Source organism: Trachurus japonicus, chromosome 12 (assembly GCF_045865225.1).
Source record: "Trachurus japonicus isolate A0001 chromosome 12, Traja_1.0".
Classification (NCBI taxonomy): domain Eukaryota; kingdom Metazoa; phylum Chordata; class Actinopteri; order Carangiformes; family Carangidae; genus Trachurus; species Trachurus japonicus.
In genome coordinates this window covers 28474257-28501748 of record NC_140918.1, presented here as the reverse complement: position 1 = coordinate 28501748, position 27492 = coordinate 28474257, and the positions used below count along the sequence as shown (strand labels likewise).

The 27492-nt window shown below is 42.8% G+C and overlaps 2 protein-coding genes across 4 annotated transcripts; both read left to right on the top strand.

The window, feature by feature from the left end:
- Positions 1–2826: 2826 nt before the first annotated feature.
- nfil3 (nuclear factor, interleukin 3 regulated) lies at positions 2827–11628 on the top strand. 3 transcript variants are annotated; one of them, XM_085794157.1, is made up of 4 exons: positions 2827–3168; positions 6352–6416; positions 8213–9289; positions 9332–11628. In XM_085794157.1, exons 3-4 carry the CDS (start codon positions 8323–8325, stop codon positions 9685–9687), a joined length of 1323 nt encoding a protein of 440 aa, XP_085650283.1. In that variant the 5' UTR covers positions 2827–3168; positions 6352–6416; positions 8213–8322; the 3' UTR covers positions 9688–11628. The 3 variants fall into 3 exon arrangements, with proteins under 3 accessions (XP_085650283.1, XP_085650281.1, XP_085650282.1); XM_085794155.1 differs by having other exon boundaries at positions 2924–3168; positions 8213–11628; XM_085794156.1 differs by having other exon boundaries at positions 2924–3168; positions 6352–6450; positions 8213–11628.
- A 995-nt stretch (positions 11629–12623) lies between these two features.
- On the top strand, positions 12624–21358 carry auh (AU RNA binding protein/enoyl-CoA hydratase). The gene is made up of 10 exons (XM_085794164.1): positions 12624–12905; positions 13582–13649; positions 13919–14006; positions 14299–14385; positions 16319–16411; positions 17160–17216; positions 18411–18598; positions 18712–18762; positions 20135–20182; positions 20838–21358. Exons 1-10 carry the CDS (start codon positions 12665–12667, stop codon positions 20913–20915), a joined length of 999 nt encoding a protein of 332 aa, XP_085650290.1. The 5' UTR covers positions 12624–12664; the 3' UTR covers positions 20916–21358.
- Positions 21359–27492: the final 6134 nt, after the last annotated feature.

Genomic DNA, 27492 nt, shown 5'->3' with positions numbered 1-27492 from the left:
GCAAAGGAAGAAACATAAGTTCCATGCTAAGACAGCACCGGAGAGAATCAACACATCATTATCCACCATTTACTAAAACAACCTCTTCCATATGGTTCACCTGGACCCTGAGACCCCCAGCTGCTTCCCATCTCAAGTTCCTCTTCACCAGTTTTGGTTCAGCCTGGTATTGTAGCGGTAGATGCATCTGACCCTGGGATGTGGGCGGTGTTATCTCAGCACTCAGGTCTGAACAAGTTGCTGACAAGAGTCCTACCTGAGAGATACATCACACAAGTAGGCCTACTCACTAACAAACTTTAAAGGGATAGTTCAACATTTTGGCAAATTGGCCCATTGAAGGAAGAAAAAATTGTTATTTATCCTTTTCATTTGATTGGGTCTCGTAGCCTATATAGACATTTTTGTATACAATTATTTCTATGTATTTTGTGTTGTGGCTGTATTTTTTGCATTTTTTTGGCACCACATTATGGTGGTGTCCATAAAATCTTCTATATATTTGTTATATTATTGTTAAAGAAAAGAAAAAAAGGTGGCATACATTGTGATAATATGTGATGAGGTTACCCTGTGTATACTGATGTTGTCTTGGCTCGATTGTGGATGGACACGCCCCCCTCGAGCCCCACACACCTGTACCTATTTATCCTCTCATCAGTGTTCTGTGCCAGTACACCCTGAGGAAGACCTATGTGAGGTCGAAACGTCGGTCCTTTTTTAATAAATTATATATATATTTTCTACATCAAGGCTACGAGTTGAGCGACTGCTTTTTTCTTCCTTCACTGTTTTTGTTCCGGTTGTCAGCTCCTCTTCAATTCTGGTGTGCGCTCCTACCACGTTTTTTTGCAAATTGGCCCATTGCCATAATCTCTATAGTCATAGCAGTAGGTTCGTTACCTTTAATTGTCGGTGCAAGCTATTTTTAGAACAGCGGAGCAGAGCCGCGAGCTGCCCATCACTCACAGGAGGCAGCAAGGTGATTTCCTTGTCAACTAAAGAAGAGGATCTGATCTTGGTTGTTCCTTATTTCATTCACTAAGGAACCTCCCGAAGAAATAAGCAAAAATGTCAAACACACTTGCAATGTTAAAGGGATAATCCCTATAGTTTTAGGAGTAGGTTCATTACCTTTAATTGTCGGTGCAAGCTATTTTTAGAACGGTGGAGCAGAGCCGCAAGCTGCTCAGATCTACGAAGGCTAATGGGATTTCTTGGTTTCTCCTCATCAAACTCCTCAAATTCACAATCCAACAACTCCAAAACGCTCTGGTGGACAAGTTGTGACCTGCACATTCACCACGCTATGAAATAATAATGGAACGTTAGCCTACGAGACAGAGTTGTTTTTGAGGCAAATGCAGAGACTGCTTGCCATAAAACCTCCCCCGACATGAATTTACCTCTAAAACAACTCTGTCTCGTAACGTTCGGTTATTATCTCATATAGCGTGGTGAATGTGCAGGTCACAACTTGTCCACGAGAGCGTTTTGGAGTTGTTGGATTGTGTATTTGATGAGTTTGATGAGGGAAACCAAGAAATTCCATTAACCTTTGTAGATCTGAGCAGCTTGCGGCTCTGCTCCACCGTTCTAAAAATAGCTTGCACCGACAATTAAAGGTAATGAACCTATTCCTAAAACTATAGGAGATAGATTATCCCTTTAACATTGCAAGTGTGTTTGACATTTTTGCTTATTTCTTCTGGAGGTTCCTTAGTGAATGGAATGACTAAGTAGGCTATCTAAGGACCAACCAAGATCAGATCCTCTTCTTTAGTTGACAAGGAAATCACCTTGCTGCCTCCTGTGAGTGATGTTTAAATGTAGACTGATGCCACTGTGCCTCCATGTGTTACACATAAAGTTGGTTAGGGGAAAAAAAACTTAAGTGCAGTAATACTCTCAACACAGCGGCTGTAGTTTTGTACTGTCCAACTCCTTATGAATCCTCCCTCACATCATCCCTTGACCTCATGATGTTTTCCATGGAGGTCAGGAAAAGTGGTCAGGAGAGGACATACTTCTTCAGGTTTGGACCGCAGCCCTGGACTCGCCCGGAGCCTGGTATGCAGCTGCAGCAGCCATTTTAACTCTGAACCTCCAGGTACAAGGAGGATCCCAGTTTTCACGAGCTAGAGCGATCCGACAGCGCCCCCTAGAGGTGGTAAGGAGAAGGAAAATGAATCAATACAAAATAAATACTAATTAGTCTTATTTCATTATTCTTGTATTGAGCATTGATGTGTTCATCTTTATTAGATGAATTTAAAATTAAATTTGTTCTGTTTTCCCACTTGCTTGTTGTGTTATTTCTGTCTATGCTACATTTTGTTGATAAACCGTTTTACGTTTTTATTTTTATTTTTAATGAAGTAAATTCCTACGTTTAGATATAAGAATGGAATTATAGCCTACTAAATGTTTTAGCATTTTCAGACCAACTAATACTATTTCTTATCCTTCCTCTTTTATTATTATTAAGCTATTAATACTGTTGTTATTAATACTGTTGTTATTGTTGTCGTCGTTGTTGTTACTGTTATTATTATTAATTATCTATTTTGTGTGTATTCTTTAAACCTTATCATTACCGTCTGTTATTTAGACACAGTGATCAAACAAAGGTTTATTAGATATAAATGTAGTGATGAATTTGACTCTACGTATGAGCCAGTCTGATCTTACACCACACATCTCCATCAGGACTTATTGCGGCTCACTTTTTGTGTATCAGCCGCGGTACTGAAAGATTTCGCTCCGCTGTCAACCTCCTGCCGGTGAACCACCGCACCTGAACGCCTCATACGCACCGTGGATGACGACATACATTTATAAGAGACTGGAGCGCTCCGCTGAGGCCGAGAGTGATTGGCTGAAATTGAGAAATGCCGCGCTCCGATTGGCTCCGGCGGCTGCCACTTAACCTCGCGCTGCCAATATACTTAACCAGTGACCTACTAACACACATCCATGAGACCAGAGCCACCTTGAAAGGAAAAAGACACGGGAGGAGAACGAGCCACATCAACTACAACTTTGTAGGATTTTTATATCGCTGTAGTTGTTGTCTTAGTAGCTGACAGGAGAGCTCCACTTGTTCCCTGAGCTCGAGACGCGGCGGAGCCCCCAGAGCCGAGCCCCCGACCGGGAGCTGCTGGAGAGGTACAGTTGTGATTTGAGGTCAACCCCGAGCCAGGCTTTTTTTTTTTCCTTTTTTTTTTTTTTTGAAGTGTCGCAAAGCTTTTCTGTGGGATGCTGTTCTCCCCGCGGCGCCTCTGTGAGCTAACGGCTAAACCTCGCGCTGTCATGTTGAACGTGTCTTTCTAACTTATTGTTGCGCGTGCACTGCTGATAAAAGGCGGACAGTGTCGGACAGTGGAGCTGTGTACTAGTGAGTGTTGTGTTCAGGCACACGGGCCTGTCTGTTACGGGTTTACACATTGCGACACGGTGTTGTAACACAGAGTTTCATGTGTTGTGGCTGCTGCCTGCCTGCCTGCCCCGGTGTGTGGACGGTATTAACCCCAGTGAAGTGACCGGAGCAGCGGGGCTCGTAGGGCGTAGATACCGGTAGACCCCCACGCTCCAGCCGCCACTGTAATGAGTAAGCAACACAATGATGTAATGAAGTAAATGCCCACATTGTTTCAATGCAGGCTGTTACGCAAGGCTTTTTATAATGTTATATGTGTTAATTATTCATTAACATATTTTTTTTTTATTTACACCCACTTACTCTCACACGCGGAGTGGTCCAAACAGAGGCCTGTATTGTTATTGCCACACAGGCAGATATTGCATAATGTCTGCAACCATAGAAATTGCTGGTAGTCGGTGGCCGGAGGGGAGTGTGTATTGTGTAATACGGACACAATGAGGAAATCTGGGGCAATAGGACGTTTGGGCCGAGCCCTCCTTTAGATCCACCTGGCCCTTCTGATCGGGTGAACCGACCGTGAACCAGCACCGCCAGTACCACCACCACCACCACCACCACCACCCTGGTGCGGTAACACTACCACCCATCCGCATCACGTGTCATCCAGATTTAGTCTTGATGTCATATGTTGCCTTGTCAGAAGAGACAAAAGGGAGAGATTATTCCCGCACAGACACAGTTACACATCTGTAATGTTGAGCTGAAATAGACAAATAAAAAAATTAGCTTTTTAGAAATTACACATGAAAAATCCAAGTTGCTTGTAAACTACAATAGAGCTGATAAGATCATATTAAATCTGTAAATCCACACTTATATTCTTCATCACATTTACTTGAATGTTGATCCATGCAGCCCTGGGAGCCAGGGGAGATGTCACCACCACACCCTCAACCCTTTTCATGTCTCCAACCTGACATCTCCCTGCCACAGCCAGGGCTTACATTAGTTATGTGGGGTGTGTGCGTGTTAGGATGAGTGTGTGTGTTATGAAGGCGAGTGACTGCCGGGTCACATGTTATGATTACAGCTGTCTGTCGTCCTTTGTTCCTTCCCTGGATGAACAGAAACAGACAGAATTGCCTTTTTAGGTAACACTCCACTCAAACCCGTTGTTGTAAACCCACGATATCTTTATAGTGAAGAGCTGTTCCAGAGTTATTCAACAGTTTGTGAAAACTGAGCTCAGTGCTGTATGTTCAAGGTAAAGTTGGTTCAAGTTCAAACCGACAGTATTACTGTATGGACCCTATGTTAAACACAACTGTACATGTGGCGTGTTGTTTTCCTGTCGTCTGGTTGATGTGTCATTTTGAAAATTCTTGATAGATTACACATTTTCCTAAAGTTTCATCCAGCTTTGACTTTTTAGGATCTGAGGAAGCAAAACCTGATTCATTCTGGCATCTGACTGACCTCAGGTCTGTTGGATCTAGTCGACACTCGACAGTAGAGGTAGAACACATTGCAAAATCCATGAATCAGTGTAGACTGTTTTGGGTTAATTAAAAAAACAGACTCGTTTGTTGAGAATGAAACTTAATATCATACAGGTGTCATTGTGAACTTGTAACTCAGTGGTAAACTAGACATAATCTGAAAATGTGATTTGTTTTTTCACAAACATGCACTGGGATTATGCGTTCATGTTTTGTTTTGTTTTTTTGTCATCATCTGAAAGTGAAACCGACTCATCCACAGCCGATACTGATTGTTTACCTGATTGTTTTTGTTGCAGACGGTGTGTGTTACATCAGCCTCGCGCACCGACATGTTTGGTTTTAGTGGCCCGTTGTGTGCTGGTACAGTGAATGAGACTGGGTCATGTACCCTGTGACCAGTTGATTTTCATTTTGAAATGAGAAAAACCAGAAGCAGGGAGCAGTTTGTTTCCAGATCAGTGAAACAGAAAACAAACCTGTGTCCAATTTTTCATGATGGTAAAAACCTGCAGTTGTCAGAGTGAGATCAGTTGATCTGCGTCCTGTGATGTGACCGGTGGTGTTGCAAAACCTATTCACACTGTTTACACAGCCAAACCTGTATTGTCCTAAAACATGTTCAGGCCGGAGTGATACACACTTGCATCAGATTGTTGACACATGAAATACAGCTTCAGTGGTATTATGTGAAAACATGGAGGGTGATGAGTTCAGGTGTGTAGAGGAAAGCACACTTGGGCAAACCTTTTGGATCAGGGGCCACAATGAGTTTTAATGGGGAACTATGCAAGTCTGATCGCTTTTCCTCTGTGTTGCTAACCCTCCTCTTGGCCATGTGCATTTGTTTACAAAGAAGCTGGCAAAAAATCAATCCATAGAGCGGTGGATGACGTTATATAACATATGCGATGTTACAACATGTATGTTGGCTGTCATAAACAAAAGATTGCGGGTTACAGAGCGCATTTGTGTCATGGTGCCGCAGAGAAGAGAGCTGGGATATAAATAGCTATAAATGACATGTAAAAGCCATTACCTAAAAGTAAAAGAAAACTTGCTACATTCAGTTTCTGTGGAGCAGTGTTGTTGGTCTCCCTTCTTTACCACTGCATCAACGTTTTTTGTCTTTGTTATAATTTGGACAATTTTGTACCAATATTTGATGGCCCGGATTTAAAAGCCCAAAGGGCCGCATATGGCCCACGGGCCTTAGTTTGGCCATGCTAGTTTCCTTGTTAGAGCAACAGAAATAGAACAGAGAGAAATCAGTGTTGTACCTACAGTATGTTACTTAGAGCCACAGACTGGCTGATACATACATATAACATGGAAACAAGCTCTATATGTAGTTAGATATAAAATGTTTTAGAAATTAGAACAATACAAACATTTATTAGTGTTTTTAATATATTAATATGTAACTTTCTCTTTCTGTGTTCTCTCTCTCTCTCTGTGTATTTTCAGCTTCTCCACCTTTCCAGCCTTTCTGAGAAACATGGAGGATACCTCTGGAGTTCACAGTCCACACTGTAAGACCAACCTGCATGTACTAAACAAGCTGATGTTAGTTATTAAAACCTCTGTGATGTTACCACAGTACACTGATCACTACAGCTCACATGGCAGTGTGGATAACTAGTCTTTACTTGTATACAAACACACCCGTGCTCTCTTCTAAAGACACTTTCTGTGTGTGTGTAAACTGCCTGACATGTGTGCGCGGACTGCAGCTCCTCTACGTGCCCAGGGCCTCGTCTCTTTATTTACACTGCAACGTGTAGCCCGCAAAAGTCTGGGAGTTATGGGAAACCATGTTGATCAAAAGAGAAAACAGTAAATAACAGTGATATCAGAGGTGGAGGTTTATTATGAGGTATCTCAAAGAAAGACTGGTCTTATCTGGGCATAAGAGAAGATGAGGTTTTCCTTAAAGTGTCAGCAACTGCAGAATGACAATAACTATACTTAGAAAGATTAACAATGTCAAATTGTAACATGTACAATTAATTACTTAAAAATAGGAGCAGATGTTGCACAGATGGTGAGTTGCAGGATGGAAAGACATGCAGTGTCTCTCCTTCACTCAGCAGCCTGTCACTGCTGTGTGCTCACCACCTCCCTCCACTGGGTCAGAGTGACACCCCCCCCCCATCCCACTGTTAATGAGTACAACATGAGGTTAATGAATAATGGCCTCGTTCTGCCTCTGTGCCTTTTGCCCATTCTTGTCTTCAACGGTCATAATAAGATCACAGCAGCAACAATAAGAAAACAAACACCAGCTCCTGTCTGCTGCCGGATAACAAAGAGCACAGTCACTAACAAAACAAAACTGGTTAAAAGATGATAAATATTAATTGTTGATGTCTTTGCATTTTGTACAGCATGCCAGATGGAAAATTAAACAAACATTTTTCATTGTTATTTGACACTGTCAGTACATCTGACAGCTGGTTACTAGGGATAGTGAAATATGCCAAGTTCTGTTCATACTGAGGATGAAGGAGTGATGTTTACATGGATTCACTGACTGCAGACACTCAGTGGAGAAACATCAATATCAACTTGAATCAGATTCAAGGGAACAAGTCATCATATATTCATTCAGAGGAAATACATGACAAAATATCATTAAAGGGATAGTTAAACATTTTAGCAAATTCGCCCATTGCCGTAACCCCTAGGTTCATTACCTTTAATTATCGGTGCATATTGCTTGAGGCGCAAGCTGCTCAGTGAACACAATGGAGGTGAATGGTAATGATCCCCTGTCGCTCATCAAACTCAACAAATACACAATGCAACAACTTAAAAACGCTCTGGTGGACAAGTTGTGACCTGCACATTCACCACGCTACGAGATAATAATGTAAGATTATGAGACTGAGTTGTTTTCGCGGGAAATGCGTAACCGGAACTACATTCCAGACACGGCTGCTGGGAAGAGTGATTTCAAAAGCGCAAGTAGTTCCGAGTATTTGCTTTGTGTGTCGTAGTGTTACATAATTATACATGATTATTTCATAGCGTGGTGAATGTGCAGGTTTGGAGTTGTTGGGTTGTGTATTGATGAGTTTGATGAGGGACAGGGGACTGCTGACTGACTACTGTTTCTACTGTTACCTGAGCAGCTCGCGTCTCTGCCCCGCTGATCTCAAAACAACATGCACCAATAATTAAAGGTACTGAACCTACCCCTATGACTATAGGGATTATAGCAATAGGTGAATTTGCCAACATGTTGAGCTATCACATTAACTTGGTAAGATGATTAAGTTTGTGTCAACATGACTCTGACTCAACTCTCTCTTTGTCTGTTCCACAGATTTCCTGAACTCCAGTGGATGAACTGAGTTTGGTCACTGTTGATGCACACCAGCGTTATGATGTACAGTTAAAGAGCTGTGTGAATACTGACACTACCACAGTGGTAATATGCAATCAATCAAACAAGAGATGGACTCCAGTGAGTCCTACAGCGGGGAGGACGCCCTGGTCCTGGCCGTGGCCTTACAGGGGGCCAACAGGGACCTGATGGGCCACGAAATCTCCGCGATTCCATTCAAGGCTAAAACGAGCTGTCGCAGGAAAAGGGAGTTCATCCCGGAGGAGAAGAAAGACAACCTGTACTGGGAGAGGCGCCGCAAAAACAACGAGGCGGCCAAGAGGTCGCGGGAGAAGCGGCGCATCAACGACATGGTGCTGGAGAACAAGCTGATGGCGCTGGGGGAGGAGAACGCCTCCCTGAAGGCCGAGCTCCTGTCGCTGAAGCTGAAGTTCGGCCTCATGAGCTCGGCGGCGTACGCGCAGGAAGCCCAGAAGTTATCCAGCGCCGCCGCAAACCTCTACCAGGAGTTCATCCCGCCCGGTGCCGAGCAGGGCTCCTCCAGCAGGGAGCTGGAGCAGCTTCATCTGCGTGGCAGCTGCATATCGGTCATCAAGCATTCACCTCACATGCCCGAGACTTGCGCCGCGACTCCGGGCGGCTTCGGCGTCCGTCGGACCTCGGAGGTCAAGCAGGAGCCGGCGGAGAGCGGCGGCTACGCGCAGGAGAGGAGCAGTCCCTACGAGCTCTACAGGAACTACACCGCCAGCCCCCTGTCCGCCGCCTACTCCCAGAATGCCTCCTTCCTGCACATGGCCCGCTCCTCCAGCGACTCCCCCAGGAGCTCCGAGGACGGAGCCGCCAGCAAATCGTCGGACGGCGAGGACGAGCAGCAGGTCCCCAAAGGGCCGGCGCCGTCCGCGGCCGACCCGAGAAGCGTCATTGTCGCCACACACAAAGTGCCCGATGCCAGTTCTTCAGCTTTGCCCCACAAACTGAGGATCAAAGCCAGAACCATCCAAATCAAAGTGGAGGCCGTCGACCCCGAGTACGAGTCCCCGTCCCCCAGCAGCGGCGGTGGCGGTGGCATTGATGGCGTCGGAGGAGGAGGAGGAGGAGGAGGAGCTAGCCAGCAGAGCACTCAGGACTCCTCAGAGTACCAGCAGCCGGCCCCCTGCCCTCTGTCAGTGCAGGTCACCAACATGCAAGGCTGGAGCCAGCAGTCGGGCTGGCCCAGAGGCAGCACAGAGACACTGTGGGACGGCTGCAGGACCTCCGTCTCTAACAGGACCCCGCCCCACGCAAAAGAACCTTCCTATGCACACTCGCACGCCGAGGACTCGCACACTCACACACGGCAGGACCCGGCCTCCGCGTCCGCAAGGAGACCGCCCGCCACGCAGCCGGCCTCCGTGATAGAATCAACCAAAAGCACCGCCGATCAGAAGGAGGCTCCTCCTAATAACTTTTTGTAATGTTGTGCATTTTCCACTTCATTTGCTGTTGCACTGTGTGGTTCTTATTAGGGTCAAATAATGTTTCCATACCTGTACATTTTCAGATAAATGGTGGTCAGATGAGGGCAGAGTTTACAGCACGGACTGTTTCCTCACTAAAGGCTGATGGGATGTTGCTCCATCAGTCAAAGTTAACACTCGCTTCAATGTTAAAAACAGCTGGACACAGCTTCTCCTGTAAGGAGAGAAGAGGGTGTATAAAGTAAAACAAATCTGTGCCAGATGATTTGACTTTCACTGGAAGTGACAGATCAAGTATAATTTGTGCACAAACAGATAATTAAATCAGGAGCAGATGATGAAACAGATATTTATAAGACAGAGGGGAGAGATAATGGACCATCCCTTCAGAAACATGTTGCAGCCTGCTTCTCCCGTCAGTGGAGGAGGCTCAGATAAAGTGTTTCCAGGCTTTACAGAAGTGACCATCACCTGTTCATCACTCATGTACGAGATAACATTGTTTAGGTGTGAAAGTTATTCATTTTTTTACCACGTCGTTCCTGACTGCTGTCACCGGGCGCCAGCCGTCATCACACGCCTCCTGCTACTGAACACTGTTGTGTTGACCATGCTGCCGTTCTCATCACATGTTTGGCGGGGCAGCGGTTTGGCCCTTCTATGCCTTAAAGCTCAAATCCATGGAGTCAGTCAAGTGGTTGGAGAAGCAGCACACACCTCTGCTTTACAGGGAGGTTTTATTTTGAAGGGTTGTGATCCCCTTTCCTTGAAAGACAAATGTGATTTGATACACATCATGGGAAAACAAGATGTTTAATTGGCAACTTAAAGGTCCAGCGTGTAATATTTGTCAAGGTTTATTGACAAAATCTGAATATACTACCAATTAATATATTTGTATACGGTAAGTGTATAATAATCATTATAAAATAAAATCTGTTTGGTTTTCATAGCCTTAGAATTCTTCTTTTATAGCAAGGGTCTTGTACGGTATGGAAAATCCGGCCAACCAGAGAGCACGTTTCAAGAGTTTCACGTTCATAAATGAATAATAGAATCGGAATGCTAGATGTCACTGTTTTCCCCTCATTTTACACACTGGACCTTTAAAGTAAAAAAAAAAAAAACAATATTTAATGAACAAATGAACATAGGAGAATTGAATAATGAATGCCTTATGAATAAAGTTAAATTCAAGTTAAGTTTCTGTTCACTTGTTTCCCAGTAATTAGTGTCAAATGACATTTCTACTGGAAACTTTCTAGGAAAGTGTTTTGGTTACACACCCATGAGCTGCAGCTGTACTGACTGACAGTGTTAATGCAGCTCACCTTCATCAGTGAACCACACCACACACTGCACTGTCTCTGCAGAAACCTACACATAGGGTTTAACCCTTGAACAGACTCCTGTGCTGTGTTCACTGGTTCACTGTTGCCAAACAGCCATCGCTTCTCTTCTGTGTTTATTTTTTTCAGTAGCCTCGTTGCTGACTTAGACTTTTCAGGCTTTCACTTGTTACTGAGAATGTGTGTGTGTGTGTGTGTGTGTGTGAGACCGGCTGCAGAATTGGAGTGTAAATGTGTTTTATAAATCTCCGACATCTTCCGTCACCTTCTCTCCTCAGTTTGTGGAAATTTGATTTTTATTTCCAAAATGTCTCTGTGAAACTCATGAAATGAATTTCCTGCAGCCATTCAGAGTGATGACATCACACCCTATAACTTCCTCTGTGGTCAGCCCTAGCTGATCTATGACATTAAACAATACACTTCATTTTTAAACACGTGCTGTGTTAATTTGTCACAGTTATGAAAATCTCACTGATGAAGATGATGATGACTCCATTTTCCCAGCAGAACACTTTTGTCAAGATTTATTGTAACAGTGATTTTTTGTTTTGTTTTGTTTACAATAAACGTCTTGTCAATAAAAATGTGTTTTGTATTTCTTCATAGTAGCCACTATGAGCACATGTCATTTTAAAAAGGTTTGTAATTACCGTAGTAGTTTTTCAAATTACACATGTTAACAAATTGTATAATTCCAAAACTACCGAAAAAGTCGACAGGATTCCCTTATTAAGTTTGATGATTTGACTGATTTATCCACAGAGGCAGATAGAAGATGATACTAATACTAATATTTACTTAATACTTTACATTTTAGTTTGTAACTGTCCCCACAGGGTCAAGGTCAGCTGCAACAACTGAATGCGTACATTCACATTAATAATATAATCATCTTTAAATGAAGTTCTGAGTTTAATATATAAAAGTTATGTTGGTCAACAAACAAAGAGTCTCAGAGATGTTGAGTATTGAAACTGACTGGCATGACTGGCTTCATAACAGACTGAAGGAGAAGTAATAGTATAGTGAATATGTAACCTATAGTATTTGGTCCTTATTGTTCTCCAGTCTCTCTGGGCTGTGGGTGACAAGCAGGTGACAACTGAACTGTCTTCTGTCATCACCACTAACAGGACAGACTCATCTTCATTCTGATCACTAGCAGGACTTACTCAACTCACAGACTGATTCATATCTGTCCCTGTGCAATGGCAGCTGGGAGCTGGAGGTGGTAGAGGTCACCTACTTTAATGACACACATTTATTTATATCATATTTTTATATATACATATATATATATTATTTTTTTTTCAATGATTTAGAAATTATAAACGACTGCAACTGATAATGGAATTATTCAACTAAGTCATAACTGTAATAACTACTTATTACATAACAAAAATACTTGTAAGTTTATAATTAAAATAATTAATATACAATAAGTTAAACTTAAATCTCAAGCTATCCATAACAATACATGACACTGTTCTTATATAACAAATTATATGAATGGTGTGAACTGTGAACGGTCCCGTTCGGACTGCAGAGGACCACGTGATGACGACATGTGACCGGGTTCATAGTTGAAAGTCAAGCAGACTGCGGCTCGTCAGCTGGTGAGCATGGCGGTCCTGGCGGGACGCAGATCCCTGGTGCAGGCCCTCCGCGTGACGGCGGCAGAGCGGGACAGCGCGTGCAGGCTGTCGGCGGCTTTCTCCTCCTCCACCTCCCGGTTCCTCCTCTCCGGTCGGCCGCTCACCGCGGCCGGGGCCCGGCTGAGCGGCCACGGAGCCGGAGCACGACGCTACAGCTCCGAGGCGAAGGACGACCTGCGGGTCCGGTATCTGGACGGAGAGGACCACGGTAAGTCCCGGGACGGAAACTCGAGCAGCTCACGTGCAAGTGGGGGTGAAAACGGTTGTTTTTTTAAAACGGTACGTGACGTCATATCTCAACAAATGGGAAAAGTGAGAAACGTAAAGTCTCGCTCCGCCGTCCACAGAGGACGTACACAAAAGTAGAGCCCCGCCCACCGAGAGGGGATCCCGCTGACGTGACGTAGGTGATGAGAACCCCCACAAGACCCAGACCAGAGCCTGGTCCGGTCGTAGGGGGTCCAGCTCACACACGACACACCTGCTGCTGCTGTAACTGGACCCAAACATGTAACCAGAACTGGTCCTCCTCCTCCCCCTGCACCCTGTGAGGTGGTCTTGTGTGTAGGAATACTGTAGTTCAGTAATGTGTTAAAGGAAAGTGCTGATTTCTCAGGAAACTATTAAAAAATATTTTACATAGTGAACATTTAAAACACATATGGGATTGCTTCAGTGGGTTTTTAAAGGCAGCCCTGTGCACTCTGACACACACTCTGCTTGTCAGCCAAGGTCCTGGTTGGTTTATGAACCCTTTGTTGATGTCGTCAATTTATTTTCATGCTGCAACCAGGAAGTAATCAGCTCTGGTCATGTGACACTTCTTGATTAAAAATGAAACATCATCCTGCTGTTAATCATAATGTTGTACCTCTGTCTTTCAGGTATTGTTGTTGTTGGGATAAATCGACCAAAAGCCAAAAATGCCATCAGCAAAAATCTGGTCAAAATGGTATGTATGGCTTTTTTTCCTCTTTTTAAAATGTTTTAATGTGATGATGATGATGATGATGATGATGATGATGATGATGATGATGAAGTCAGAAGGAAAGCTCGAGTCCTGCTTCACATATAGCTTCATGTAGCTACCTGTTTGTCTGGCTCTTTCTTTTACACTTGTTTTCTTCTCAACATTTCCAAATATCTCCTAGAATAAATGTCTGTTTGCTTATCCAATAGAAAATGGAAAATGTTGAAGAAATGTTTTTTTTTCTCTTCCAGATGTTTGATGCTGTGGAGGACATCAAGAAGAATAACAAAGTGCGCAGTGTCATTATCTGCAGCTTGGTTCCTGGGATCTTCTGTGCAGGTACATCCTCACTCTCCTGTTTATTGGATGGTGTTTTGCTTGTAACATTTCATGTTTAGTACAGTGGAGGAAACACTGTATCCTGTTACATACTGAGGACTCTGGATGAAGTCTTAGCAAAAACCATTAAGGATTTTACAGAGGTTTCCACCTCCCTATAAAACTAATGGACCAACATCAGAACCATTATAAACAGTGACTGGAGCTCTCTCTCCTGCAGTTTGCTGGACATGCTGACTCTCCCTCTTTCTCTTTCTCCCTCTTTCTCTCTCTCTCTCTCTCTTCTCTGCAGGTGCAGACCTGAAGGAGAGGGCCAAGATGCAGCAGAGTGAAGTGGGACCATTTGTGTCTAAAGCCAGAGCCCTGATCACAGAGCTGGGTAAACACTGATGGACTTTTACTGATTGAGTCATGGAGATGTTTTGGTCACACTTTGCCCTCACCCACACGCCTGAGCTCCAGCCAATCAGCTCTGATTGCTGTCGTCGTTGTGTGAGAAGGCTCAGGTTGAAACCTTTTGTAGATAACATGAACAAATACATCAATGTCTTCTCTATTTACTGTAGAAACTAGTGATGTTCGATACCACAAATTTGCTTTCCAATCCGATACTGAGTAAAATTCAGGCTGGTATCGGCGATACCGATCCGATACCGATACTTTGTGCATATGCACCTAATGTGCCTGGTAAATCTAATAAAATAAAAAAAAGTACTGTAATTTTAAGTCATAGCTTCCTAAGGATGCAAGACTTCAGAGTAACATATTTATTTTAAACTCTGAACTATATTGAGGTATAGTGGCCTTGTTTAGAACATAGCCGAAAATAGTGTTTCAAACACTAAAAAAAGAACATAAGTAAAATAATAAAACCATAAATTAAATAAGAATAGGATAAACAAACATATATATATTTTTAATTCATTCATTTATAATATTATTTATAATTTTCCCACAGATATTACAGACTTCATCTTCACTGTTTGTGGCGCTGAAATAGCTCCACACCTGACTCCGTGAGCAGCATGCCGCTGCGCTTACACGTTACGCACTTACTCAGGCGGAGGAAAAAGTAGTTCCTACCAACCGCGTGTCATTTAGACAAGATCTGAATAGTTTAGTTACTTTCCACTGTGTTCTGTTAATGATATGCATAACCACAAATGACTTAAAGCAGATATCAGTGGAATGTTTTTGTTAATATAAGTCCTAAATAGTCCTATTTTCCGTCAGCAATCACTTACATGAAGTATTTCAGCCTAAACACGAGTCTCTCCGTCACTCTGCTCTGCTGTAACCCGAGGAGAAAATTTTCCTTGTGGGATACAAGTGTTATCCAATGAGGGGAGAGAACGGCATGAAGGGCTGTGTGTGCAGCCAAGGGATGCGCGTGAATGTGGTGACGTAGCACGAGGACCAATTGATGCCTGACAAGGGCGGGGGCTGCTAACTCATGGTGCGTTCAAGGAAACTCGTACTTTGTGTTTTTCCTTCCTGTGAAGTCATACCAGTTCGATCTGGTACGAGTTCACGGGTCGGAAGTTACGAGTGGCCGTTATAGGGAACTTTCACAGACAACAGGACGGTAAAAACACGAGCTACGGGTTACCTGGAACGCTACCAAGTCGTAGTTGTGACTTGAAGCTGTAACTTACGGTTTCAAAAGCCTGCCTTGAACACAGCATTAGCCGAAACGGCCGTGCCGCTGATATCTGCTTTAAGTATCAAAAGTATCGATATTTTCATTTGAGTATCGATTCTAGAGCATACAGACCTGGTATCGGAAGTATCGATATTTCAGTATCGATCTGCACATCACTAGTAGAAACCTCTTCAAATGATCCATTACAGTAATCATATTGTTACATAGAGTCATACTACTAGTGCTCTAATAATTGTCAATAGCTTCTAGGTTACAGGTCAGCATCTGTATTAGTGACTGCTCTGTTTATAAGACACCAAAAATATCAGGCCAGACAAATAATGATCATTTCCTTGATGATTTGTTCTGTGCTGCAGATGGAGATTCATGTTCATGTCCATGACTCATGGTTCTATTTAATAACAATGAAATGTATTTGACTGTCAGATCTTATTTTGTCGTCATAGTTACTTTGAAAACTGGAAAAAAAAATCTTTAATGATCAAAACAATCTTGGCAGGTTAATTAGATTTTATTGACTGATAATCACAGTCAGAGGTGAGGTTTCTACTTCCTCACCAGGTGACAGCTGGATCAGAACAGAAGACACGTTCACTCACCACCTCACATCTCTTGATTGTTCCTGAACGGTTGGTGTTTTGTCTTCCAGGGAACCTGCCAGTACCGACCATCGCTGCCATCGATGGAGCTGCCTTAGGAGGGGGGCTGGAGATGGCCCTGGCCTGTGACATCAGAGTTGCCTGTAAGACTCAGTCAGCGGTCACTGATAAACACCACTCTGGTCCAGCTCCTGCTCATGTTTAGTAGAAGCAGCACAAAGTCTGGTAGATTCAGTAGAGTCATTAAAGGGATAGTTCAACATTTTGGCAAATTGGCCCATTGCCATGATCCCTATAGTTTTAGGAGTAGGTCCCTTACCTTTAAAGCAACATTGCCGAGTTTCAGCTCAGTGCTTCCACCATCTGGTTGAGAAGCGCGGTGTTTCGTACCCGTGCAGGGAAGTTACATAGTGCAGTTTCAGCCGACGCGACCCGGCTCAGGCTGCAGTGGCAGCACCATTCATCCTGTTAACCATTTTTCTACCATTGCAATGAGTCTGGAAACATTATTTTAAGGCCGAAAAACTCTGCAATGTTACTTTAATTGTTGGTGCAAGCTATTTTTAGAATGGCGGAGCAGAGCCGCGAGCTGCTCAGAGCTACACTAAGGAGGCTAATGGAATTTCTTGGTTTCCCTCATCAAACTCATCAAATACACAATACACAAAGGGCCGATTTGCCAAAATGTTGAACTGTCCCTTGAACAGTTGATACTAGCAGTTAGCAGTTGATTGGTTGTGAACCAGTTATAAAAAGCTGACAAATGAAAGTTAAAACCCAACATAAAGTGTGTTAGTAAGATGTTGTAATTATATGTTTTCTTTACTTTATACCAGTAGTTTTTATGTGTGTAGTTGTATTCATAGTAAAGCTGCTCTTCGATCTTTGTAGCAACTACTGCCAAAATGGGACTAGTGGAGGCCAAACTTGCCATTATCCCTGGAGCAGGTAAGACTTTTACTTCATAATGTCTGCTTTAACCTTCTGTTGTTGGGCACATCTGCACTGACTTCATTTATACATGGCTATATATTTGTATGGCAGTTGTAAGTGTGCTCTGCTGCCTGATGTGGAGGGACAGGGTGGTGGTGGTGGTCTCCAGTTTGAGTTCCTTCAGTGTCAGTTAAGAAAGTTTTCACACAGAGGTCTCCACCGCTCTAAAACTAATGGATGGTGATCAAAAGTATTTAAAACAGTGGCTTAAAGGAGGAGGAGCCAAACACAGGAGGCTGTGAGGCTCAGCTTGTTTCTCTGACAACTAATGATAGAGACATCCAGGGGGTTTTAACTGGGAGACCTGGTGATTAAACGCAGCAATACAGCATTTCCCATTAAAAATCAGTGTTACTGTGGAACTTTTCACCGAATTTAGGAAATGTTGGGACGAACTGGTGGCAAAAACTAAAGATCCAGTTTTTCTGATGACCAAAATTCTTTATCTGGTTAAAATGTATAGGTGAAAACCACCAAGTGTATTGTAAAAAATATGATAAAAAGTCAAGTTTACACAAAAGGGACATGATGTCACTGACACAAATGATTTGGATCATTATACAGATTTATCTGGATTGTACACACAGCTAAACAAAATAAATAATATGGGAAATTATTATGGGTAATGTGGAAAAGTCACATATTATATCTTACGCTAATAAGAAATCAATGAATCGTTCAGTTACTTATAGTCACTTTTTTACCTGCAAGTAACAAATTCTTAAAGAGACAGGTGACCACTTTTCTGTGGCATCAGCAGGTATTAATTCCAGCAAGACCTGCCAGGGATTTTGTAGTTAGTATTCTGTCCCACAATGACTGTATATTTGCACATGACCAAAACACAAGCTTCCTCTCCAGCCTGCTTCTGTGTTTGCAGTGGTTTCCTTCTTATCTGAGGTGTGGTGATAAAGTGGATGAGGTGGTGTTATGTGCTGCATAGACTCCAGTCTTCCTCTGACTGAAGTGGCATTGTTGTTTGAATGTTGACCACATGTTTGCAGCTTCTCTAGATGCTTAACGTTTGTAGTACAACAACCCCCTTTTTTTATTACTCATTCTAAATGTCGGTGTTTAAATGTGTGTGTTACCGTCGGCCTCTGTGGCGTGGACTGCGCTCCATCCAGGTGTCTGATCTCTCCTGTGCAGGTGGAACGCAGCGCCTCCCGAGGGTGATCGGCGTGTCTCTTGCCAAGGAGCTCATCTTCGCCGCCCGGGCGGTGGACGGCACCGAGGCGTGTCGTCTGGGACTGGTCAGTAGCTGTGTGGAGCAGAACAAGAGCGGAGACGCTGCCTACCTGCAGGCCCTAGAGCTCGCCCGAGAGATCAACCCTCAGGTAACCACTCACTGACGAGTTAAGAGGACATTAGAAAGAAAACAATGTACGAGAACAGTTTACGGTCATTTATGAAACCGTTGAAAGTCATGTTCCAATTTTTCTCTCCACAGGGCCCCATTGCAATAAGAATGGCAAAGCTGGCAATCAACCAGGGGATCGAGGTGAGTCCTCTGCAGTGTGTTACTCTGGCTTTGGCTCAGTAGTCACAACAGTGTTTCAATTACCAAAACACTTTGAAAGAAACTCCTCTACTGTGTTAATATTGCATTAAAGGGATAGTTTGGATTTTTTGACATGAAGTTGTATGACATCCCCATTAGCAGTGTCATGCATCAACAGTGACTTTTCCCCCACTGCGTCCTGTGAGCAGAGTTCCAGCCTGGTTTTGGTGTTGACGAAGGTAGTTCCGGCTAGTTGGCCGGGCTCACAAAACTAAAGCACTTTGCTTCTCAAAACAATATGCGTTGAAAGAGCAGTACATTTCCATCACAAAACTGTCGTCCACGAAAAAGTCTGTGCACCTTTCCATCGCCTGCTTCACAGGTTTTCACGGCATCTGAAGCTCTGACTTTCTGATTGAGAAATGTGGATCAGGCCTTAAGCCCCGCCCACCACCTGCTGTCTCCAGGTGAAAGAGGAGGAAACATCAGAGAGACTCAGCTTCATGTGTGAGCCTCAGTCAGACCCAGACCCAGAGGAGGAGACCAGCACACAGAGCAGAGTGGTTAGCATAGTTAGCATCTGATATGTTTATGTTGTTTGTTAGCTTGTAGCAGGCAGTGGCTGACACAGTGTTAATGGCTGTGCTAATGCTAACTCCCTCTCTCTGTAGTGACATGGTAGCTGGTGTATATAGCCCCCCCCCCCCCATCCCCACAAGTATTGTTTCCTTAGTTTTGTGATGTATAAAACTCTGTCTGTTTGAATCAGCTGGTGGAACAGCATGTCATGTACTGTCCTCTGGACAATCAGGTCCACGTCTCTCTTTTATCTCCTGTTGTTCAGAGAAAAGATGGCCTTGTACTCTGCTTTGTAATTACCTGTCATGAAAACCACAGAAAAAGTCCCATTCTGTAATATTTACACATTATTGTAGGATTATGACAACTACTCTACAGTAAATTACACTCATACTCCGATTTCAGGGCGTTGTATTGTATTACATACACGTTGTATTATTGTGTCTAGGCCCTGGGGTTAGGGAAGAAGCTGTTGAAAACAAAACAATACAGTTACCAAAGTCTGGAAATCCTCTTGTAAAGATGATTGGATGATGAGACTTTATTCTTCTTGTTGCTACTGTATTGAAGTACACCTCTTTGTGTTTAAAGGTGAGACCCTGGTTTTGAGTTTCTCTGTCATTGTTTTTGTAAAGTGAAACTCTGTTGTGAAAACTGAGCTGAAGCAGATGGACGACACTGTAAATGTAGACGGAGGCTTGAGCTCCACCAGGCTGCTAGGTGTTGTAGCAGAAACATGCAGAGGCAACAGGAACTCTCCATGTTCTACTGACAACATCCACTTGTCTTTCAGGTGGATCTGTCCACAGGTCTGGCCATTGAAGAAGCGTGCTATGCCCAGGTGAGAGTTTACACTGAATTAACTTTTATTCACTTCATCGTTAAAGGAGGCAGTTAACATGAGGGCCTGGCTGATTATAGCCATTAGACAATTATCGTTAATCAGGCAAAAGTTGGCTGATAGACGACGATATTAACATGTATATTTTCACTGCTAAAGTGCAGGGAATATGACATGGTTTTTTACATGGAAATAACGTCCATTTGCTACTATTTCAATCTGTTAGATTATTTGGCATTAACGATGTGACAGTAAATGTCTTAATTCATACATAGACTTGCCCTTTGCATGATTATTTTATTTCCCAGAGCTTTACTAAGTTTTTGCACATCATTTTGTACTTGATTTTGGGGCTTATGATGTTATCTTAGAATTGTTCATATGCTGCTGTCCCCACACAGCAGTTCTGAAAAATAAAAGTCTTTGATAATAGTATAATGATCTGCCTTTAATTTAGATCGCTGTAACAAGTGTTTGAACTATATTTAAGGGATCAAAATAAGCTATTTGTTTTCATTTATTTTATTTTATTTTGTGCATCAGCCAATATATCGGTTATCAAACTTTTTTATTTCCATCGGTGGGGCCTTAGTAAACATTGACTCTATACTGAGTGAACCATGTCTTGTTCAGTACTGACACACGTGTTCTGTAGGTGATTCCAACTAAAGACCGACTGGAGGGTTTGGCTGCGTTCAAGGAGAAGAGGCGTCCTAACTTCAAGGGGGAATGAGACGTCCCTCTGTACAGAGACAGTTCTGTCTTCAGCTCTGCTCCTGTTTCCACCGCTTCCAACATATTTATGGGCGACAGTTCACATCAATGCATTAACCTGTACAGTATCCAGGGGCCCGCAGGACATGAGGGTCGATCCTGGCCCCTGTTTGGGCCAGTGACTTAAATGTTCACGTGTAAAGCTGGATATGTCAACTGTCACTAGAGCATTTGGAGAAACCAAGTGAGTTAACCATTGGACACTGCTTCCCTGACTAACGAACCAATCCAAGAGCTGCTGCTGAAACGTCCATAAAGTTGTGACTTCTGCGGATGAGTGATGCTTCAGAAAGTTTGTTGTTTTTTTTTACTATGGTAGAAATGTACTACTGTGTTCATAGCACTGAATAACACCAGAGGTGTCTGCATGAAATCATTAAACAGCTGGTTTTTCCCTCATGTCGTTCATGTTCAGAGACCAGACAACAAAACACTGAGCCACCTCACTTATCACTAAGACTGTCACATTTTCATACCTGTATAACATTAAAACCTCCTACACACACTTGTTTTCAACCACAGAGCTTCTTGCTTGTGCATTTTACACCTCTGGATGAGTGAATTTAGGTTGTAAATAAAATTGACATCACCCATAAGTTCTCAGGTTCAGTCTGGTAGCACCCATGGGTGCTGGTCACAGTGATCCATGGGCTTGGGTGGAGCTCAGGAGAACTTAATAAAGCCTGGGCCTGGTTTCACAAAGACAGACTAATAACAAATTGTCAGACTTTAGAGGCAAAGCAGTTATGACTTTTACAAATAAAAGGGCTGAAACCACATCCAAACACTCAGCTTCCTTTACCTGAGTAGAAAACATTTGTCTTAAAGAAGAATCAACACTTACAAAGAGGTGTTAGTGTAACAATAAAAGGGGGGGGGGGGGTGTCCTTGTCGCTCTACAACAGCATCATTGTACAAATTAGGAGCCAAGTTTTCATTTTAGCTGTTGGGTGCCCTGGTCAATGCAGATGTCATTGATTGTTACCATGGAAACATTAGTCTTAGACCTCAGTTAGGCTCAAGGCAAGGTAACAAGAGAGTATTAATTTTGTTTTTGCATGAAATGATTCAGACTTTGTTTTTATGAAACAGTCTGATGTGCATCAGGTTAAAGGGATAGTTCAACATTGGCAAATTGGTCCATTGCCAAAATCCCTATAGTCTTAGGAGTAGGTCCGTTACTTTAATTGTCAGTGCAAGCTGTTTTTAGAATGGCAGAGCAGAGCCGTGAGCTGCTCAGAGCTACGCTACGGAGGCTAATAGGATTTCTTGTTTTCTCTCATCAACCTCCTCAAATACACAATCCAACAACTCAACTGGACAAGTTGTGACCTGCACATTCACCACAATATATGGAACATTACAAGACAGAGTTGTTTTTGAGGTTTGTGTGTGTATTTAAATATATATATATATGATAGCCTTTCGTCTGTTCATCTGTCCACAACAACAACAACAACTATATTCATCTATTCGATGTCTTCAACCGTCCCAGTGGTTACATTAAAATGCTGACTTCACCTCAGCTGGGTCAGTGGTGGTTGAGATGGTTTAACCTGCTCAACTCGTCCCACCGGTCCCTAGGGGGAGCAACCTGGACATCCTCCTCATCATCATCAATTTATTATTTATTTATTTATTTACCTTTATCGAACCAGAAAGTCCCATTGAGATCGGAAATCTCTTTTACAAGAGAGAACTGGCCAAGGTAGCAGCCACGTAAAATCAGCCCATACAAGATATACAATACACGGTAACACTTTATAATAAGTACACACTACTAAGCATTAGTTAAGCATTAATAAATACTGAATTCTTCATTTATAACGCACATATACTCATTAGTATGTAGTTTATAAATACAGTTATTGCTTATCAATGATGAGTAAAACATTTTTAATTGTGTTTATAAACTACATGTGTTATAAATGATGAATTCAGTATTTCATGCTTAACTAATGCTTAATAGTGTGTACTTATTATAAAGTGTTACCCATTAAATAATAAAACAGATTGTCACACACAGTTCACATCAGAAAAACAATGGCACTCTTCCCTCACTATATATCAATATCATCTCTTCCTCTCCACACCAGTGTGTGTTCACTACAGTATTCTAAAGTGACAGAGACCAAAACTAAACACATGTTCTCTCCAATTTTAGTTTTTTTTGTTGTTGTTTCAGTTTGTCATCAGGTGATAAGGCCTTAATTTTATTATTTAAAATGTTTTTTTCACATCTAGTTTCAGTTAAACACATTAACCTCAGCTTGTTTTCAGTCACTGCTCCGATCTCTGGTTGACATTGAATGTGTTCAGTCAGTTTGTGTTATTTACTTCAACCTCAGAACTGAAACAAAATTCGACCTGCGAGCTCAACGCACATTAGGTGAGAGATGAAGAGTGAAGTCCCAGACAGTCTCCAGTCTCCAGTCGGCCTGTGTGTGTGTGTGTGTGTGTGTGTGTGTGTGTGTGTGTGACATCACTGCAGCCACGTCTGTCTCCAGTCTGAGACCAGGACGGAGTTCAGGGCCGAGTCGTGGCCCTGTGACCTCGGAGCCTCAGTGCTGATGCTGGGGTCAGGATTTTCAGGAGGATAGAAATGGAGTGTGTGTGTACGTGTGTGTGTGTATGTGAGCCTGTTAACAGACTGTTGAGCCCCTGGCCAGCGGTTGCGTGCAGGCCTGGCCTGTGGCTTGGTGCTGCTGCTGCACAGAGCCTGACACCAGGCTGCACATCCCCACTGTGGCTGGCCTCCTTCCGGCAGATGTCCAGCTTCAAATCCCACCACAAGTCAAGGTTGCGTAAAAAGAAAGACCGGTTCCCCAACACTGAAGGCAACCCAGGCTGCTGCTCATGGGAAACGTTGAAGGTGTAACTGTAAGCGGCATCCTTCACTGTGTTTTTTGACCTTTTTTTTTTTCTTTTTTAAGTTTATTTTTCTTGGCGAACAGCTTCTGTCACCACAGGTCAGCCCCAGCCTGATTCCTCCCAGGACATGCTGTTTGCTGTTTCAACTGTTTCTCAGCAGGTGGCTGTGGGCCCCAAACGCTGCCGAGGGGAACCCCGAGTGGAGTAAACACTTTGAGACGTTGTGATCTCGGCCTCGGTTTCAGCTGTGCATCATCATCCTCAGTGATGGGTACGAGGAGAGATGCTCATCGGCTCTGCACTGTTTCACACCACAGGTGTCTGTAATAACAGTGTAACAGCTTGGTTCTGTCCAGGGGGGTTTTGCAGAAATCTGAAAAACCTGGATAAAGAAACCCCCAGACTGTCAGCACTGATAGATTCCTCCTGGATTGGTGTTTTAGATTTTCTGACTTGCTAAAACACTAAACCTCACTGTCTGAATCAAATCCTCAGTGGCCGGAGCCCATTTATCCATTCAATCACTCTTTAGGCAAAACTATAAATAGGTTTCAGCAGTTAGACACAAGTTGCAGAAGTTGCAGTTTGCAAAACCCAAACATGGTTTCACCCACTAAAACGCATAGTGAACTGTGATGCATAAGGCAGCAGGTAGCCGTGGTTACACACAATTACAGCACAGATGTCACAGCTTAGACACAGAAACATGTTCAATCACACTTGTTGCTGATGGTGTGATGAAACCAACATTAACCAGGTCACAGAGGTTGTTGAAAGACATATACACACACACATACAGGATATACAATATAGGTGTGTGTGTATATATATAGTACATACATAGATACATATAGACAAATATGTATATATATATAGGTATAGGTATAGGTATATATATCAGGGCTCTGCCCCTAAATAGGAGCATTTACCCCCTAAAATTTGAGTGTCTAAGTACATTTTTCATCTACTTGAACCTGCATGACTAGTAAATTTGCCTTTTTTTTTTTTTTAACACCGGTGAAACGTTAAAGGTGCGACTCAAAATATCTGATATCTGTCATTACAGGTGTCAGACCAATGTGTGTGAGGATCATGAATGACAAAGAAATGTGAATATTTGCTTTGTAAGTTGATTTGTGCTCCTACATTTTCTGCTTGTACTCCTAAAATTTTAAGTTCAGGGCCACTGTGCCTCCAGCAAAAAAAGTTAGTCTGAAGCCCTGTATATAGTATATATATATATACATACTGGTGTACATTCTGGTATACTTTTGTGTGTGTGTATCAATATACACACATACAGACACACAGGCACTGAAATTAAAAACTGGATGAGATGAATGACTCCACATCTGACATAAGATTCTATTGGTCTTGTCCACTGTGATGTGCTAATTGACTTCACTTGTTGTGGAGTGAATTACTTTTCTAAAGGTGCTCAGTAATTAAATCTATCATGTGCAAGCAGAAATAGTAATTGTATCTCCCTCTATCCTCTGCTGTTTTACATTTTAAAGAGGCACTGTAGCTTTTTCCAAAAGGTCAAAGGTGAAATGGTCAACCAGCCTAAGAGATGTTTCACAAGCCTTTTCATTTCTCCACAGATGTGTGTAATATCTGTCTAGAGATGTTTGTGAATGATTGAACTCAAAAATGTTGCCTTTTTATCATGACATCACATATCTAATGGTTATGTTTTCTTATCTCCTAGTCTCAGAGTCAGTGACAGAAACACTGAAAATCATTGTAAATGTCAGTAGTTAAATGTTTCTGTTGCTTCACTCGACTTTCTCCACATGGACAGGACCAGGACAGATTGAACCAGTAAAGGTTGGTATATGGACCTTTAAGATTCCCAGTTAAATGGCTACTTCCTGCCCTTACATTGTTACAGAGAAACCAACAGTTCCCACAGAGAGACGCACTTGGCAGGAGGGGGGAGGAAGGCTGTCCTACAGACGTGTTTGATGTGTGAGGTAAAGTTCATGTCCAGGTCAAGAAGTGACACCAAGGTTTGTGAGTGTAGCAGTGGAGGTCAAGGTAACGCCACCCAGAGTCAGAGGAAAATACTGGGCTAAATGGTTAATATTTCAAAATCTGTTGTGACCGACAACAAGATACAGGTCTATACCTACATACATTAAAGGGATAGTTCAACATTTTGGCAAATTGGCCCATTGCCATAATCGCTATAGTCATAGCAGTAGGTTCATTACCTTTAATTGTAGGTGTAAGCTATTTTCAGTACGGCGGAGCGCAGCAGCTGGCTGCTCAGAGCTACGCTATGGAGGCTAACGGAATTTCTTGGTTTCCCTCATTAAACTCATCAAATTCAACATCCCAAAACTCCACAGCGCTTTTGTAGACAAGTTGTGACCTGCACAACCACCACGCTATGAGATAATGACGGAACGATACGAAACGGAGCCGTTTTCGAGGTAAATACAGGGTAAATACGGAGACTGCTTGCTGAAAAACTGTCCCTGAACGCAACGCGCATCAGCGGTTTTGTATGAATTTACCTCGAAAACGGCTCCGTTTCGTATCGTTCCGTCATTATCTCATAGCGTGGTGGTTGTGCAGGTCACAACTTGTCTACAAAAGCGCTGTGGAGTTTTGGGATGTTGAATTTGATGAGTTTAATGAGGGAAACCAAGAAATTCCGTTAGCCTCCATAGCGTAGCTCTGAGCAGCCAGCTGCTGCGCTCCGCCGTACTGAAAATAGCTTACACCTACAATTAAAGGTAATGAACCTACTGCTATGACTATAGGGATTATGGCAATGGGCCAATTTGCCAAAATGTTGAACTATCCCTTTAACATCACTGTGTGTATGTGTGGTTGACTTTTTGTACTGATACATGGGATTTGTATGAACCTCACTAAATGTCTTGGTTGGGTTAATGGCCTCATGAGTTTACTTCAGAAAACAGATTGTAGACCGCAAATGTAATTTTTAGCATTTTATGTATAATACTTGATGTATACTGTATATTTTCTTTAAAGGGATAGTTCAACATTTTGGCAAATTGGCACATTGCCATAATCCCTATAGTTTTAGGAGTAGGTTAATTACCTTTAATTGTCGGTGCAAGCTATTTTTAGAACAGTGGAGCAGAGCCGTGAGCTGCTCAGAGCTACGCTACAGAGGCAAATAGGATTTCTTGGTTTTCCTCATCAAACTCATCAAATACACAATCCAACAACTCCAAAATGCTCTCATGGACAAGTTGTGACCTGCACATTCACCACGCTATGAGATAATAACGGAACGTTACGAGACAGAGTTGTTTTTGAGGCAAATGCGTACATCCCAGACACGGCTGCTCGGCAGAGTGACTTCAAAAGCGCAATACAAGTAGTTCCGTGTATTTGCTTTGTGTGCCGTAATGTTACGTAATTATACATGATTATTTCATAGCGTGGTGAATGTGCAGGTCACAACTTGTCCACAAGAGTGTTTTGGAGTTGTTGGATTGTGTATTTAGTTTGATAAGGGAAACACGGAAATACCATATGCCTCTGTAGTGTTAACTGAGTAGCTCACGTCTCTGCCCAGCTGATCTAAAAATAGCTTGCACCAACAATTAAAGGTCATGAACCTACTCCTAAAACTATAGGAATTATGGCAATGGGTGAATTTGCCAAAGTGTTGAAATATCCCT

Bases quoted from the DNA above. Each gene is read 5' to 3' on its own strand.
- nfil3 (XM_085794155.1), top strand. From the start codon at position 8,323: ATGCAATCAATCAAACAAGAGATGGACTCCAGTGAGTCCTACAGCGGG.
- auh (XM_085794164.1), top strand. From the start codon at position 12,665: ATGGCGGTCCTGGCGGGACGCAGATCCCTGGTGCAGGCCCTCCGCGTG. The intron at 14,386-16,318 runs GTAAACACTGAT...TTTGTCTTCCAG, and splicing joins AGCCCTGATCACAGAGCTGG to GGAACCTGCCAGTACCGACC. The intron at 18,599-18,711 runs GTAACCACTCAC...TTCTCTCCACAG, and splicing joins CCCGAGAGATCAACCCTCAG to GGCCCCATTGCAATAAGAAT.